The sequence below is a fragment of the Poecilia mexicana genome, unplaced genomic scaffold (assembly GCF_051168715.1).
Source record: "Poecilia mexicana isolate PSO_F unplaced genomic scaffold, ASM5116871v1 scaffold_22, whole genome shotgun sequence".
NCBI lineage: Eukaryota > Metazoa > Chordata > Actinopteri > Cyprinodontiformes > Poeciliidae > Poecilia > Poecilia mexicana.
Genome location: NW_028263391.1, coordinates 3671262 through 3689391, shown reverse-complemented (window position 1 = coordinate 3689391; position 18130 = coordinate 3671262). Strand labels below are relative to the sequence as shown.

Here is an 18130-nt window from a genome sequence, read left to right as displayed (position 1 = left end):
ACATTTTTGAACAGTGTCTACATCGAGTTCCTCAGTCCATCTGGGAAATCTGTGTGGAACCAAACAGGTATTTTAAAAAACAGAGCTAACAGAGGCTTGACACAATGATGAAGGTTTAAGGTTGTATTTTGGACACGCTCTACCTAACAACAGGCATGCATAGATGTAAGAGTGGAAAGTAAACTTCATTAATACACCTGATTTTCCCTGGCATTAAACTTAGAACAGCAGAGAGTACATGAACATAGAAAACAGTATGGGTCTATGTGAAATGGCTGAAAAGTTAATATTAACTCTAGGGATGTTACGCCTCATGGGAGTAGATGTCATACCATCATCTAGAAGTTATTTCCCGTCAAAGTGAAAGTCTGTCTTAGACAAACAACTGAACTTAAACAGTGTTATCCTGTTATTGTCAGCAGGTGACATCATCCGATGAAGTGCAGCAAATGTGACCTATTATTAAGAACCACTGATATGAATTAGTGTATCAAGACTGACACGCCATGAGAAAAATGTTTGTTAATCTTGCTTTAAAGTAAAGTAACTCTTGAATCGGTAACATACTTTTATGGTAGAGTTGACTGTATGGTAAACACCATAAAGGTTGAAAAGTATTGATGAATTTTGGACATTGTGTAGATAGAAAAGCTGCCAGAGATGAACAATCTGTAAAGTCTGGGAGAAAACTGACTCGAGGTTAGCTGTTAGCTGCTAATGATGGTGAAGCTGGCAACCAGTAAACTAAAGCTTTTAAGAGTTTGGACCGTCTTTGATCATCTCTAGTTTGAAATCTAAAACTGATGCAACCTGAAATGGACAATACTTACACTGTGTTCCTTGTCCTGTTGTCATCAGACCAGTATCATGTGTCATCCCATCTTGCAACTTGGATTTATTGTCACAACCTATGCCAACTTCCTGTCAATTCCTGTACTTCTGTAGTTCTTTTAAACAACAAACGATGTGTCCAAAGACACTTCATGCAAATCTCTAAAGGACTACAGTGACGGTGATTTTTAGAACCAAGCAGCAGCAATGGGAGAAGAAAAACAAAGAACAAAGGCACATGAACACACCAGCCTAATCTTTTGTTCCCTTCTCAGATTCTGTATACGATTAAAGTTGGGTTTCTGGCTGAGCCACTTCAAAACAGTATTATTCCCAGTCTGAAGAGACACATTGGTAGAATTAGAAGCAAACTTTAAACCTAGATTTGCCAGGGGCATCTTTGCACAGCCTGAACATTGGGTTCTGCCTGGTGTGGTAGAGCCTGACCTCTACTGCACTTGTGCCGAGTATCTGTCTGAGCGGCCATGATTCGTTCTTCTCCATTGTCTGGCCTGTTCTAGCCTTTGTCTTCTGTCCATCTGTGGCACATGCAGTGTCTCGTCTTTCCACAATGGTTCCTCCTGTTCTTTCTCTAGCAGATTGAGTTTCTGCTGACTAGAACCCAAAAGTATTTGTCCTTGGGTTTAAATTTCCGTATCTATTCCAGAATCCTTGTTTCTTAATCTTGGAAGAGGTTTCAAGAGATCACTAGACCTCTGACCAGGATTATAATGGTTCTGGGTTTTCCATTATAGTTTTATTTCATTGCGTCTTCTTGTTTGTCTAGTTCAGTTAGTTTTGATTGGTTCTCAGAGTGTGTTTGCTAGTTTTGATTAGGTATTAGTTAAAAATCGTTTAGTTTTATTTCAATTTTTACTAGTTATAGTAGTAGTTTTAGTTCTTTCATACTTTGGTAAATTTTCAGGTGCAGAATTCAAAAAGGTGAAAGTATTGTATTGTGGTTATGTATTCGTTGATTGTGTAATGAATACTCAACAGAACATACCATTTTAAAAAAGTTGATTCAAATATCAAAAAAACCCGTCTGACTCTGGTTAGAGAATGGAGCACTGTAATTTCCCAACAACTCACTTAAACTGTTTGTGCGGAGAACGAAATCAGTTCCAAAGGCTAATAAACAGATTTGTGAACTTGAAAATGAATGATAAGGTATTATGTTTTGCAAACATATGATATAGTTCCAGTTAATTATTGTGTTTCCCCATTATTTACTGTTTATTAATTTAAGCTTTTGTCAGTTTTAGTTGGCTATAATAAACTCTCCTCGGACTCCTTTCCTCCTCTTAACAGTACTGTGTGTGCGCGTAATTTAAAATTTTCGCATCTTTCCATATTACTTCGTCTCCTGTTTGTTTTTTTTCTGTCATCCGTTATTTTCTCACAGCGCCACCGAGTTAAAGGATTATGCCTCCTCACCGCAGCAAGAACAGTTTGTGTGTTTGTTGCATTTATCGAGGCGGCGACTACATCCAGACAAACGCACAAGTATATCCATGCCAGCCACTCACTGCAGAAATTGACTGCCTTAATTTTCAAGGGAGAGGGGCAATGAGTTAAAAAAAAAAAAAAAAAAAAAAAAAAGACTCCAGTGCTGGGGGATTCCTGCTAATTGCTTGCACCCCTCCACCTCCATCCCTCCCTCGCTACCCTCTTTTCTTTTGGCTCGATTAAAGCCAGGCCACTGTCTCTCTTCCAAGTCTGCTTTTCTCCGCACAAACATTTACTGAAAGCTATTCCGTCCTCCCCGCCATCTGATGCACATCACACCGCTCTTCGTTTGCGGTGTCACCCCCCCCCCCGCCAAGTGGACCAACATGGGCACGGTTTCGAGGCAAAAGAAAATCATGTTCTGTGCTGCATTAACTTGTGTTCCTCATTGTGTCTTGTCTTCGGGTTTTACAATGGGTTTAAAGCTTGACATTTGAAAAAGGATATAAAACCAAGTGACTGTTTTAATCAAATGAACGGAGCACAGATGGAAATAACTACAAATCCGAGCCGTTTTAGGGGCCCTGTCCTACTTTGTTCTCCTCTTATGACAGCAGGTGAGACCCTTTTGCCTTTGTCACTCGCTGTGAACTGTTTTTATGACGGCGTGCCTTTAATCCAGAGAAAAGCCATTAAGTCACTGTCGTTTACATCTATTATATAACCACCAAATGGCTCCAGCAGCCTCTCTCCACAGACATTATTACGCTGAACTACGCCGAATGACAAAGAACATTGAAGCGATTTCGGCGGCTGCAGCAAATGGGCATAACTTGGTACCGCTTCAAGGACAAAGAGGGACGTTACGCATAGTTTCAGGGAACGGCATGAAAGGTCTCAGCTGTCAACAGCTGCATGAAAACAGAAGTACGCCATAATCAATACCAGCCTTAAGTGGCAGCAGCAACCTTGTATGCAGCAATCGTTGTACTACATAGTGCAATTTGTTTCTACGAGGTGGATGTGTCTTGTTTAAGCGCTGTGAGACGTGGAGCATCTGCCTGCCAGCTCACATATGTTTTTCAGTGAGGTAACACAAACATGGTCGTGAGCGTTCTGTGCCAACATCTCGCCAAGTTTAGCTTCTTCCCGATGGGGAAAAAACCCAAAGAAACTGTGGTGCTTACTGGTATTTTTTGACTCATGTAAATGAAAAAAGGGGAAGCTTTACATTAGTGGTTTGAGAATTCATCAACATGGGCAAAGTTCAACCATCTTGTAGTAATTATCGTTTTGGGGGAAAAGGAGCAGCAGAACTTTACGTCTACCTCTTCGCTGGGTTCTGTTTGTTGGAGTGAATTTTTGTTTAGTTTGGCTACGAGTGACAGCGTTCCGGGCCGAGAGCACATTGTTCTGTGGAGGAGAGACTGTCATCTTGCAAGTCATGCAAGATCAATACTGAACAGGAAGTGAAACTAATACCTTGCCCATGTTTAGTCCTGCTTCCTGTGCTCAGTGAAGTGAGCTTCAGGAAAGACAAGTCATCCTGTGCAAAGCCGATGGCAACAGCTTGATTTGTACCAGAATAAAGCTGTTTTTTCCTGCGTTTGACAAATTAACGCTTTGCGACCGGTTTTCAAAAAGAAGATGGATTGTTCTGAGGTTGTTTGGCTTTATAACACCAAACATTTTCTAAAACTCCACTGAACTTAATTTTTTTTAAAATATTTATTTGTTCTACAGGAATGTTCCCTTGATTATTTCATGCATGTTTGAGAAATCTTTTAATTGCCATGGCAACCATTCAGCTGTGTAATACACCTTGTTGGACCTAGCTCCACCTTCAAGGTCCAGCTCCACCTCAGAATTGCAGTTTTTAAGCTACTGAATTTCCACCTCACAGAGCAGCACATCTGCTGAGCTCCTTATAGGAGCTACTTCTCAGTGCACCGCTGGTAAAGACGTTATTAAAGGGAGAATACAGGAGCCGTGTTGTGATCACTTCCTGAAGGCGGAGTTTCAGGAAGAGAAGGCGTTTAAAGAGACAGAGGCCCAATTTCAAGGCATCAAATATGACTTAAAAATGCTTTTGATATAAACAGCATTTTTTATAACAACTGAAGGTAACAGCTACTTGGTTGTGCTATAAAATGGTACAATGTGCCTGGAAAATATATAACACTGTCCCCTTTGAAAGTAATGTTCAATAATTAATTTCAAGCAATATTATTCTCATTTTGGTAGCATATCCTACCCACACATTTTGATTGTAAACTGAAAAATGTTGCTCATGCCAAGCTTTACTTCATAGCTACACCAGATAGATCCCAAATCCAAAACATTTTTGGTAAACCTACTTTAGTTCAAACTGCCAGTTTTACTGAAAAATTTTCACGGCAAAGAGTTTCAGACGATGAATATTTCTGAAAACTAACATTTGAATGTTTTAAAACCCACAAGTGATTTGACTGGTAAATTATGTCAACTCCATTTAATTTCGATCATTTTTGTGGAGAGGCCATTCATCTTTTCAAAGATGAAATTAAAATTCTCACCAAGGACATGCAGATGAGATACAAGGTTCTGAATAAACAGATGTGTACTGCCTCCTTTAGTGCTATGAAGAAAAGGACAGGACTGCACACAGTTTACAAAATGACCAAAAACATTTTCCAGAGGGAAAAACAAGTTTACATGTTAAAAACCACGTCTTGATTTTTAAGATAAAGAAGCCTTCCATGTCATCTCAATTTCTATGTAGCACAGAAAAACAAGTCAGTTCTACAGGGTAAAGATCGGTAACTCCTTACCACCACCAGTGATAAAGTAAAGCAGAAAATGAATTCCGAAAAAACAAAGTAAAAATGTTTAAGACCCATGAACACTCCAGACATACCATTATTCATTTGTTGCTCCATATCCGATATAATGTATGATGGTATGGGACAACACATACCAATTATGAAAACCAACACAAAGCCTTTGTGTGTGACAGAAAAGCAAGCTATGAGTTCTCTATAAATGCAAGAGAACATATTAGTAAACTGTTTATCCAAACAACTTGAAACTAAGGGATTTGGTTAATTTAAAAATGCTTTTAGCTGTGTTTAAAACTAGAAAGAAATTATTAATTTACAAAATTCCTTTGTCTTAAGCTCAAGTGACGGAAAGAACAGAAGGCAGTATGATTTCAAGAATAAAACTCTGCAGATTACTTTATAACAAATTGGCATTTCAGAGTATGGAGGACAATTTGGAAGAGGAGTTGAGAAAATGCACTACGATAAATCAATTCAAAACCATTTATAAGAAAAAAACCCAAGTCTTATACACTCCTGACTTAATATTGAGAATGATATAGTGTTTACAACTTATATTGTTGATCTAATAAATATGGCCCTTAAAATGTATGTCTTGAGAAATATATTTTCTATATCTGTAAATATAGCACATTTTACTTCGTTCAGCTTCCTTTTCACTCATGAATAGTAAAAGTTTTAAGAGAATGTGCTTGTAAATTGAGTGAATAAACTCATTGATTAACTGACTGTTGCATAGCTGATATTTAAATGTATATTTATTTATTACCATTGTTGTAGAGTAAACTGGACTTTAAAAGTAGCCAACAAAAAGAACAGCATGTACCAACATAGTTTAATTACTGAGGCATGCATGTGTCATACAGCAGAAACCTTTAGAGTCATGGCTGCCTGATTATGTTACGAAATGGGGGCGTCTTCTCTCTGAGTTTTAAACATAGGGGAGCAGTTCCTTCACTTGTTCTGTTTTTATTATTTTGTATTTTTTCTAGTCATTTTATTTTGATGTGAACATGGGAAAAGTGTGAAAATGTAAAAGTCTTTACCTTCATTTAAATAATAAATAATAATAATAATAATATTTCTTTTAAAAAAGTGAATCTGATAATGAAGTCACTGATTTTACATGTTCAGAAATGTGAAACATGACCAGTAAATGCTCTCTGTAGTGATTAACGAGCAGGCATTTTTCTGGACAGGCCCAAATTATGTAAAAAAATAATAGTAATAAAAAAAGATCTTTGGTTGTTTGAAAAAATAAAAAGATTTAAAGGCAGCAATTTATCAGTAGAGTCTTGGCTGATTCTTCAAAAGTACACAGCAGGCTGTGGCACAGTGTGTCCCATCTTCTTGTGTGTGATAAGGATTCAAACATGCAGATGAAAGAGTGTCTGTGTGGGGGACAGAGGGGTGCAGGGGTGCTGCTTAAGTAATCTGAAAGCCAGAGTCAGTGTCAGGGTTTTCTGTACATGCATACATGTGAGTGGTAATTAATGTTTTTATGGTGTTATTTTATTTAATTTTTTTACAAGACACCCTTTGAATTTGCTATAATATTAGAAAAATGTGTCTTGAAACTGTCTAAAATTGCTTGTCACGTATATAGAACAAACATGTCCAAGGTGTATTTCAAAGTGACAACCATAAAAGCAGGGATGGAACAATATTTCAGATTAGTTATGAAGAATTGATCAATAAAGTAATCGTCAACTAATTTAATAGTCGATTAACACTGAAAAAAGGCCATTTTGCTGAAAGAACATATTAAAAGCACTAATTAAAATAAAAGTGATAAATATATATCTTTTGCATGTAAAATAAATAAATCCATCTGTAAATATGTTCTGCCAAAAATTCCTCAAGTGGCAGAGTTTTAACATCAGCTCGTTCAAACTCCATAAAAAAGCTGCAGATGCATCTTTTGCTGCAAATTATCAAGTCTACAGTAAATGAATGCAAAGTCATTGCATTTTAGGTAAAAAAAATTATTTTTTATGTATTTCTAGCATTGTATAAAAAAGGTTTAAGTAGTTAAAGAAAATCAGCAGGATGTGTCATTTTTTTTATCTGATTAATTGATTAATCAATTAACGGTTAGTTGAAGCTCTAGGTGTGATGTAATGAGACGCAGAGTAAACATTTCTAACACAGTATTGAGCCCTGCAGTGATTAGTGTTTGTGCAGACACATGACTGTAAATGTTACCTGTGTTTACATTAACAAATGATTTTGGACAGTGGGAATGATTTTGGGAGAAGAAGTCTGAATGGTAAATGTCCAACGCAGCCGGTTTTTGTGAGGATTGTGTGAATGTGTGTGAGCGCTCCCCGGCCTGTGAGACCGACTTGTCATGTCTTGCATGGAGGTGTTTTTGGGACATTTTGGCATCGGTGTGTGCGTACGCACACGCGCCCGGTACTGTAAGGTGATTTGTATGTGTGTGTTGACGCGCGCCTCTCTTCTGCCCAGATGGCTGTGCTCGGAGGCTGGAGCTTCAGAGGTCTGTTTGCCAGCGGTGAATACTGATCAGAGATCACTGTCACATCGATAGTGCACACATGCACACAGAAACTCGTCATCTATCTTGAAGCTTGCACACCTCCACTTTCCACATGGTCAAAGTACTAATTCCCACCGTCACTACATGTCGTCCATGCTGATGCTTTCAGGCTTTGCAGGTCATGGCTGCAGCAACGTTCGTTTGGTTTTCTGTCACGCCAGACCGTTGACACTTGGCTGTAACAGGGCAGCTTTATGTTGCATTTATGGTTGTTAAATCGAAAAGTTTAAAACGAAAAAGATTACACTGCTGTGGACTTGGCTTGTGGGTTTAGGACAGGGGTGCCCAAAGTCGGTCCTAGAGGGCCGGCATCCTGCATGTTTTTGTTCTCTCCCTGGTAGTAACAACCTTTTCAGCATGTCAATGTTCCTCTTAGGCCTTCTAATGAGCCATCATGTGATCCAGGTGCGGTAAATCAGGGAGAGAACTAAAACATGCAGGATACCGGCCCTCCAGGACCGACTTTGGACACCCCTGGTTTAGGAATTAATACTTTGCCGTTTTTTGACTAGCCAGGCCATTTTCACTCCAGTCTTGACTCCAAAACGTATAAATAATCTTAACCTAAAAGGAATAACTTAACTATACATGAAACAACGAAAAAAAAAAAAAAAAAGATACTATTATTTAGTGTAAAATGCCATTAAATTTTAGAAGGTCAGCCAGATTTCCCTTAGTGTATTATCAGCCTGGTGGGCCACCAGGTTTTACTTGCCCCCAACCAGGCTGTAACTGTCACTGTTACAGCAGTAACAGTGACAGTAAAGACCAATTAGGCTAAGTTTATACTTGGCGTATTGAACTGGGCATGAGTGGGTGTGTACCGATACCAACTGCCTGTCGGCCTTAAGCTATTAATTCCAAATGACATTTTCTGCTTGTGCACCTCCAAATTTGTGTAAATTTTAAGATTCTTTAGCACAAAAACAGGGTGGGCCACTGGTGGTCTGCACTACAGCGCCCCCTTCCACCAGGTTTAGCAAGTTGTCTGGGGGAAAACCTGTGCCAGCATATGACAACTAGTAAACTAAGTGTAATCTCTTTTGATGAACTCCAAGATGAAGATGTCTTTATAAAAATTAATATCTTCGCCAGATTGTTTAAAATATTATTGCACACACAGGATTGGTTTCCGAAAAGTTTTCATCCACACAAATCCAGCTTGGAGCGTTGCTCTAAACATGCCAGACCCATAGAGGGTAGTGCAGCGCAAAGCTAAAACCTATCAGCCAATCAGATTTCTCCCAAAGAACCACAACTTCCTGTTAGAAATTAAACATGGCGCCAGGAGGTTTATTTATGTGGGCAGATTTAAAAGTTGCACTACTTTTAAATTGCGTATTGGAATATAAAATTAACAAGACAATGTTGATTGGAAATTTAGTGTGAAAGCAAGTATGTGAATATATTGCCCCATTAATTGTCACAGACTGTAATGCACTGGATCCTAAATCTTTGCTTTCCCATGTACACATGCAAACACGAATACGGAGTTTTCTCAAATCTCGACTATGAGTTTTTCTAAATGATCATTTTTAGTGACATTAAACAGAGTTTTCGTGAGGACGAAAGGCTGAAACAGGTAGAAATGTGTTTGATTTCCCAGATATCCAGCTACATGTGGACAAAGCCTGATAATTTGACGTAAGACAAGCAGGAGTTCTTGAACTAGACTGATGTGTCGACAGATTCGACTAATAAAGACAACTTGACAGGCTAGCTGGCAACGCTTTGATAAGTCTCCATCCCTCTTAAGTCCTTTATGCGTTTGCATTTTGGTACTTGGTAGAAAAAAGTAACAGTGAGTGATGGACAACATACCCACGATTTTGAAACTGCATAGAGAATACTGCAAATGGCTAACAATTACCTGCTAATGACTGTGGCAGCTTCAAAGCCTCTTACTGCCCACATTTCACTATTTTAATAAGAATGGACTGCATTTTCTCATATCAAGTAAAAAAAAATATTTCAACTGGTGAAACCTGAAAAGGCACTGTAGGTTAATTGCACCTTTTTTCTGTTAGGAAAACAGAGAAATATCACTTTCTAGATGCATTTTTTATTTTGGAATAAAACTGCCTTAAATCGCATAGTTGCAGCAGTAGGGAGGTAGGTTGAGACTGAATTGGATAATTCTACACCGATTATCGTCTTGGAAACTTGTTTTGTGAAATTGTTTTTCTAATCATGAAAACAAAAAAAAAAAACCTAATTTATTACAAAAAAAAACATCCTTTGTTTTCCCAAAAGTATTCCAAAAATCTTGTGCTAGATATTGTATCATCTCATGAGCTGGATAAACTGTTGCATCTCCAGTTGTTACATAAAAACTGATAAATGTGAAAACTTTTCTTCTTCAACATTCTTATGTGATTAAAATAATATTCAGACCTGAAAAATTATCCAAACCCAAACATTTCTGTTTCTCATCGACTCATGTGGAGTTTTTCCCAGTTATGCAAAGCAAAGTCATTTGAAGGTTACTTGTGTAAGTTAGTTATGGTCATAACCCAGAGAGAAAATCTTTAAGAAAATTTGTAAGTAAATTTCTAAATAAATATTTACATCAATTCTGCTAGGCAGAAATGAAAGAGTTATTTAAAATAGAAATGATTGCACAGTTCTCTAAGGCATTGTCTTAAGCAGGGGAAGTTTGTTGCTGGTTAATAGGAGCAAGAAAGCAAAACACACAGATGAAACTCCTCATCAGAGCAGTAGCGAAGCTGACTGCAGTGTCGCTACATGCAGAAGCCTTGTGGCAATTTTCAAATCCAGAAAGTGAAACTTACGTCTTCTGACCTTGCCACAAAAAAAAAAAAAAATTCAAGTAGAAACCCGTTAGATAGCGGGTGAATAATGCAACATGATTATCTGTTTGCAAAATATGTCTCCATTTGCATAAACCTCCGTCAGTTAAAGGTTTGCTTCATTTTCCAGGCCAGTGCGAGCTGTACCTTCAGTTGGACATCATGTTCCAGTGCCATGGATCCTGAGATTTTTGTCGCACAGAGCAGCTTTCCCTGCTTTATTCCAAAAATCCAGAGGGCAGTAAATTGGGAGATGAAAAAAAAACAACAAGAAAAGAAAATCTAATCTTTTATAAATGTAACTGTTGAGTCACCAGCGGTGATCAATAATGCCATCAAATTCCTGCAGATACACGATTTCCTGTAAACAGTATCAGCATTTTAAAACCAAGGTCAACTAAGACAGAATAGAATCATCATAAAATGGGCATCTCGCAATCCTCCTGCTTCTGAACGGTGTTTTTGGAGCCTTCAACCTTTCCTGTGTGACAAGCCGTTTAGGAAACGGGACCAAATTGTTCTGCTGCAAGGATCCAACCTGTCACCTCCACCTAATCAGCTCGCAGGCAAATGTATGCAAATTACTCTTCAGAGGACAAGCCACGTCAGTGTCCATCACACCTCGACACCCTGATTTAGTTAGATCGCACAATGCATCTGCTGAAAACACACACCGAACACACACAAACACGCAACTGAAGTCCAACAAATACCTATAGTATATGTACACACACACGCACGCACACACACCCCGGTGCTCATTCACAAGCAGACATAGTATTTTTCCTGTCACAGAATTCCAAGTAATGTTCAAGTAAAACACACACACACGCACACACACAGAGAGAGAGGGAGAAAGAAAAACACCAGGAGTTGCAGTATTCTGTTCAGCCTTAGACAAAATGAAAGTGAGGAGGCAGCCGCATCACACCTCCAAATGGGCTTCGGGTTCTCTTAGGACTTTCATTGGGGGTTTGGGGGGGATTCGCTGCTCTCTTGTGGCTGTCAGCAACACTAATCTGTCTTCTCACACACACACACACACACAAGTGTGAAGAAAAAAAACAAAAAAACAAAAAAACAAAAAAAAACAGGCAACGTTAAGGATCGACACGTTCTTAAGTCCTGTTTTTTTATGTAGGTAGACAGAAACATCCAGATAAGAGCAGATGCGTGTCTCTCCTTTGCATGTGAGCACAGACACACTGTTCCATGCACGCTGTTGGTCTTTCTCTACTTATCATGCAGGAGCCCACCAATGCAACACATGCTCCCTCTGCATTCCGGCTGTGCACAGTCTCGACAGGTACACTCGCGTTGCTGCGAGGGTTTGCAATGCAACTGTTTCTCAAGGTTCAGTTCCTCAACTGCTGGAGAAAAAAAACGACACAGGAACCTCTGGTGCCGCATACCAGACATAAACAACAAGAGAATGCACACTTTTGCACACATGCGTGCACACACACACAAATATGCTTTCACAGGAAAAAAAAAAACTCAATTTCTACAAGTAGAACACAGCTGCCACAGATCTCTGTCTTCTCGAAAATGAAAAAGAATCAGTTTCCTGTCTGTGTCCGTTATATTGCCACATTCCTATGAGCACAAATTGATCAAACTCCCAATTTGCCAAGTATGTACAATGGAACGCATCCACGTAAACATCTGCCGTGCCTCAGAGTGGAAGTTGAAGTGGGCTGCATATGTTTTGCACAAGGGGGGTTCTCAGGTTTCATGAGGAAGGGAACCCCAAGGTTCTCCCAGTGATTGCTGTGTCGTGCACAGCGGAGAAGCAGCTCTCAGGAGCTTTTGATATATACTCACCGGAAGGCACAAAATGAAGAACTTTGTTGGTCTCCATGGCTGAGCAAATGGTGGCAAATGCACACTTCCAAACCCAACCGCCTCCCCAACCCCCAAAAATCAACCCATCATGGTTGTGTTATCCTGTGCTGATGAGACTAAGATCACCTCTGCTCTCCCTTGCTCTGCTCTGTTTCTGACTGCCTCTCAGACACATGCAGTGACTCAGCCCCACTCTGCCTGCCTACTCGCGCGCTTGCCACTGGGTCCTAGTGCCTTTTTTTTTTTCTTTTTATTAGTCAGCTTCTTCACTCTACCGTCTTGTTGTTTAACATCGCGGTGAAGCTCAGGTGGAGACGCACCTCGTCAGCGTTTGGGGAAGATGTCACTTTGTAAGCCTGGCTCTCCTGTTTGCCTTTGTTGAGTTGCGACTGACTGAAGCAGGTGAAAATGAACGTGAGTGCACCTCCTCTGCATTCCTCTCGTCCACTAACTGTGGCTCTGTCAGAATCCTAAGCTACAATTTGAAAACAAAGATCATAATATTCAGGGTTTGTTCTCAAAACACGAGCAGGCACACTTGATTTAAGATGTTTCTTGCCTTCATGTCTACATAACTAAGTGGCACAGAGATGCGATTTGTGCTGACACCTCTGGAAAAATTGCCAAAATATTCAGTCTTGCGTGATAACATCTAAAAAGAAGGGAGATCTGGGAAAATGTGACTGTTTCTCTTGATCACTGGTTTCAGTGTCTAAAAACGGAATTTCAGGCAACTCTTATTTGGAAAATATTCATACACCTGGCAGAATGAGGTTTCAAGTAATCAATAAATTTACCAGATTATTCCTTCAGGCCAGTAGTAATACTAAGGTTTTGCAGGAGTCCAGCCAGAGAACCTACTAAAGCAGAGGGAGCAGAGGATTGAGGATCCCACAGACCTCAATCCTCTGCTCAAGTCCGAAGTCGGCACTTCGGATCAAGTCCGAAGTGCTGAAATTGGCTCTCTTTGACATAGACGTGTGACGAACAATGCATCATTTTGTTGGCAGAGAAGCTGCTGAACTTGACACCAGGCACAGATTGAACTGTTTCAACAGAGATCTGTGTGAAGTGTTGTGTGATTGGTCAGAAGTTTGTGTGTTTTATGCAGAAATGCGCTCAGACTGCAATGTTGATATTTCTCTTCAACTAGTCCGCTTTCTCCATCTGGTTTTTGTATTGATCTGGTGAACATTTATCTGATACAGTGAGGGATTGTGTACTTTTGTACTGGTCTTTACAAAATAACTACTGTAATAATAAGACATGTGAAATGGCTAAAAACTTCTGCATGGATTTGTAATGATGTTGTCCATTGAGGCAACTGCAGAAAAAGTGTGGTGCTTTCTCTGCAACTGTTTCGTAACCAAAAGAGAGGGATGAAGGGAGGGGGAACCCTGGCGTATCAGAGCGTGATGCATACTGAAGAGAGAGGGGTGCCTCCCTGGTGGTTTGTGAAGTTGTACGAAAGCTGTGTGCAAAAACCAAAGGTGCATAACCACGTGACCACACATTAGGGCTGAAACGATTCCTCGATTGATTCGAGTACCTCGATTACTAAAATTCCTCGAGGAAAATTTACCTGCCTCGAAGCTTCGTTAATTTATGTTTTATTACACTGCAAAAAGTGAAATCTTAGTAAGATTAAATATCTTAAATTAAGGAGATTTTTCTTGTTTTCTTTCTGACAAGATAATTTTTCTCACCAAGAGGGGTTTATGCTAGAATATTTTTCTTATTTTAAGTGTTTTTGTACTTAATTATCTCAGTAAGAAAAGCTTGATATTAAGAAAATATTACTTATTATGAGTAAATATGTGCTAGAATCTAGAATATCAATATTTACCAATCAAACTTCAAGTCTAGAACTTATTTTACATAAGTAAAATTTTCTTATTTCAAGCACAAAACGAGAAATCACTTGCTTCATGAAATGTCTCCGGATAATTAAAACAGACTATATCCAAATGGAATCATTTGTGCTATTGTCAATGAAAAATAAAAAAGAAACATGAACTTGTACTCTTGTATAAGTTGGCAGAGTGTACTGGAAATTATTTAAACGGTTGTCATGTAACACAACAATTTCAGAGACAATATCAGTTTATATATCAAGATAATTCTTGGCATGTTTCCATCTGCTATGAACCTTCTTAATCTGATCTTCTTGATGCAAGATGTGGGACCTCTTACTGACATGTCATGAAATTTCTATTGATGTGTGATTTGAAATGTCTGGTATTCCACACAATGAGATTAGAATCAACAACGTTGATTAGCTCATTGTGATGATAAATATTTTAATTTTTGGTTTATATTTCAAATTCTCACTTTATAAGTTACTAATATTAGTTTGAACAATATTTTATTCATCATGTTTGTCATAAAAAGGGTATGATGTCATACCCTTTTTATGACATCATACAATCCAAATGGGAAAGCGCCCAAAATGTCAGTGAGGTAGTAGTAATGTTCGATACAACAGATTTTCTTTCCAATCCAATACCGAGTAAAATTTAAGCTGGTATTGGCAATACAGATCCCATACTTTCTGCAAAGACAGTTAATTTGTTTCTTAATTAAATAAAAAAAAAAAAGTAATCCATATCTTGGCTTTATAAAAAGAACACAATGTACTCTCATGCACTCATTTTAAACTCAGAAGTACATTGCGACAACAATCTCGTTTACTATAAGCTATTTTAATTCAGCAGAAATATACAAAATATGTGAAAATGGTGTTGCAAATTAAAAAACAAAGACAATTAGTAGAATAATAACCCTACTAAATATATCTTTGCTTAATTATTAAAACTACTATAAAATGACAGGTGAAATAGCTCCATATCACTTTTATAATCTGTCAACATGTTCATTTCTGAGTGAGTGAGCATCAGCAGCACGCTGCGCTTGGGCATTGCGTCCTTACACATTACACACTCACTAGGCGGAAGAAAAAGTAGTTCCCATTAACAACGTTTCATTTAGGCAAGATCTCAATAATGTAGTTACTTTCTAACGTGCTCTTGTTAATCTACATTATCTCAAATTACTAAAGTGTGGAAAGTATTGATCCTTGGATCTGACAATAGATTTTAAAGAATTAAGTTCTGGTATCGGAAGAATCGATATTTCAGTATCAATCCGCACATCACTAACGGCAACGCCAGAGATCATTTAACTGCCCTGATTAACGGTTAATTCAGTTGTAACAGCCTAACTAAGCTATTATCTACAGTACTTTTATAAGATTTTCTTTTGACAAATTCTCTAATCTCGATTGGACATGGATGAAGATGGAGGACTTTTTTACGTGTATAGACCCTAGAGCTGCTGTACTGAGAGGTAAGTTTAAAGCTGTCTATCTTTCTAAGATAAGCTAACTGTGAAGCTAGTTAGCATGTCGTGATATGCTAATTTTCACCCGCGGGTTAAAGAGCCGCTCTTGTGAATATGAGCTTTGAACAGTGATTAACCACAATAGCTGTGGCTTAAAAATAATATCTACACGAGGTTTTGGTAGCTTCCGTTTTTTAACATAGCTAAGGTGGCTTCTCATTCGTAGCTTCTGATGCGGGAAATGGTGAAAGGGAAATTCCGCCTAGTATTTCACTACCTTTTAGGGTGTTTGATGTGCTGTAATTTAAAAACTTAAATGCAATGAGTCTAAAAGCCTAGGTTAGATATTCCACACTACCAGGATATTTTAAACACTATTTTTGATTGGTGAATTTAAGTAGTCCTATTTTGATTCAATTAAAATGACTGTCTTGCTATCTTGAATTCATGTAATATTGTAATTGAGAACATTAACTAAAATAAGACTTGTTTTATTTTTCAAGTAAACCAAACTGTTGCCATGGTGAAGCCTATGCCAGACACGTCTCCAATCATATATTGCACCATCTACAAGAAACTTTGGGAATTGCAAGTGATGCTGTCCTTCACATTCTTGAGGTAAGAAATTTATGATACTTATTCATCATTACACTGATTAGTCCCTAAAACGTGGTTTGTTTTGTGATTGTTTTTCTGTCTGTGCTCCAATTAGCAGATGACCCAACAACTTCAATCAAACAAAACCACTTTTCAGCTCTGTGGTGATCGTGAAACCAACTTTCTACTGGCCATTGGAACCATGCCTGCCCTGATCTTCTGAAAGGAGGACATCATAGCTACTACACCTTTCAGCATGCATGTGTGTGGCCACTCCTCTCTGTGCTGCTGACAGATATCTTGAGAACACTGTCCGTAACTGAGACAAGACTTCCACACATAAAAGGCTATGGCTGATTGGAAGATGTTCATTGTGGAGTAAGCTCCTATTGGTGACATCTAATCCCAAGTTTATTTTTGCTTTGGACAATTTGGTTTGCTTGACTCTTAGGGCATCTTATGAGTGCGACAGATGTGTCAGATCTTCATTGTTCTGTCATTTTACGGGATTGTTTCAGAATCAGATGCCCATCCAGACTTTAAATTCTGACCAGTAGTCATGTTTTACTATGTTTATGTGAAACTTAAACGTAATAAAGATGTTAAAAGTAATTGAACTTATGTCTTCATTTCAGGAAGCCAATAACATCTCTTATTCCAGTATAGACAGGATCATTTTTTGGATTTTTGCCTTAGCATAAGAACCTTGAGTAAAGCAATGACAAAATATATATTTTAATCCTATGCAACAATAAAAGTAAACTAGTTTTACGCATATATATATGCTGATTTTAAGAAATTCAATGTCAAGTAATATTTTCTTTACTTGAGATTATTTTTCTTAAAATAAGATAATATATCTTACTTGTTTAAGTAAAATTGGCTTGTTTTAAGTACAAATACACTAATTTTAAGATAAATAAATCTCATATATTCTATTTGTATTAGTAAAATTTTCTTACTTTATGAAAAATGTTCTGTGTATTAAGAAAATAAATCTCATATACTCTATTTGTATTAGTAAAATTGACTTGTTTTAAGTACAAATACACTAATTTTAAGATATTTGTAGGTTTATCTTGGTTAGATATTTTTTCTTGTTTTAGAAAATCTTGACAAGATAAATTTTCTTGTTCTGTTGGCAGATAATTTTTCTTATTTTAAGAAAATTAGACCCTATTTTTGTACTTTTTTTTCTTGTTTTTGAAAGGGGACTTTTTGCAGTGTAGTTAGCGCACCGTGTTCCGGCCGGGACTTCATTTGCGTTGCGCGGAGCTCTCACTTCCGCCTCTGAGTTGTTGACAAAAGCTAAGTCTCAGCGGCATAAAGTCCAATCTTCAAGATTGGCCCGTGGGGATTTTATATCGTTTTTGGGGAACCAATAAGCATCCTTAAAATGACTGGGGAATGCCTGGAGTACGGCAGCATTTCTCCTCCGGGGCTGCTGGTTGAAAGTGAACGGCGGGAAGAGCGCTGAGGTGAGCGGATAGCCTGAACAGGGCGGGCGGCTGAGTAGCTGATGCTTACCGTGTAAATGTAGCTTTACCGACGAACCGCACAATAAATTTCATATCCCGGTCTGAAGAAACGGGTGGCGGAGCGCATCGTACATGGCTGGTAGATGAGTTTCTGAGTGTGACCAGTGAAGGTGTCGTAAATATCCCGTATTGCTTCCCCCCGTGTTCGTCCCCCGGTCTAACGGTTCGTCAGTCCGCTGGTCTATTTCCTCCCCTCCACCCCATCTTACGTTCGTTCATTCGCCCTCTCCTCCCACTCCAGGCGGCATTTCCCGTATTTTCAAACCCAAAGCGTGACAGGTTAGGTGGCAAGGTGAGTTTAATTAATCTATTAAACTCACTGAAGATGAATACATAAACTAA

General features: G+C 38.5%; 1 protein-coding gene and 1 long non-coding RNA gene across 5 annotated transcripts in view; one reads left to right on the top strand and one right to left on the bottom strand.

The window, feature by feature from the left end:
• The window catches only part of slc4a11 (solute carrier family 4 member 11), a 146036-nt gene that overhangs the window by 108025 nt on the left and 19881 nt on the right, over positions 1-18130 (bottom strand). For 2 of the 4 annotated variants that reach the window (XM_088002543.1, XM_088002544.1), the window contains exon 1: positions 12294-12820. The exons of the other annotated variants lie outside the window; for them this stretch is intronic. In XM_088002543.1, the coding sequence (XP_087858669.1) occupies positions 12294-12330 (37 nt within the window). In that variant the 5' untranslated portion in view covers positions 12331-12820. Of the gene's footprint in view, positions 1-12293; positions 12821-18130 lie in introns of those variants that run through there. 4 annotated transcript variants of the gene reach the window in all.
• LOC148152757 (uncharacterized) lies at positions 14094-16862 on the top strand. Its single transcript, XR_015761939.1, has 3 exons — positions 14094-15659; positions 16157-16271; positions 16366-16862. It is a non-coding gene; the product is annotated as an uncharacterized LOC148152757 (long non-coding RNA).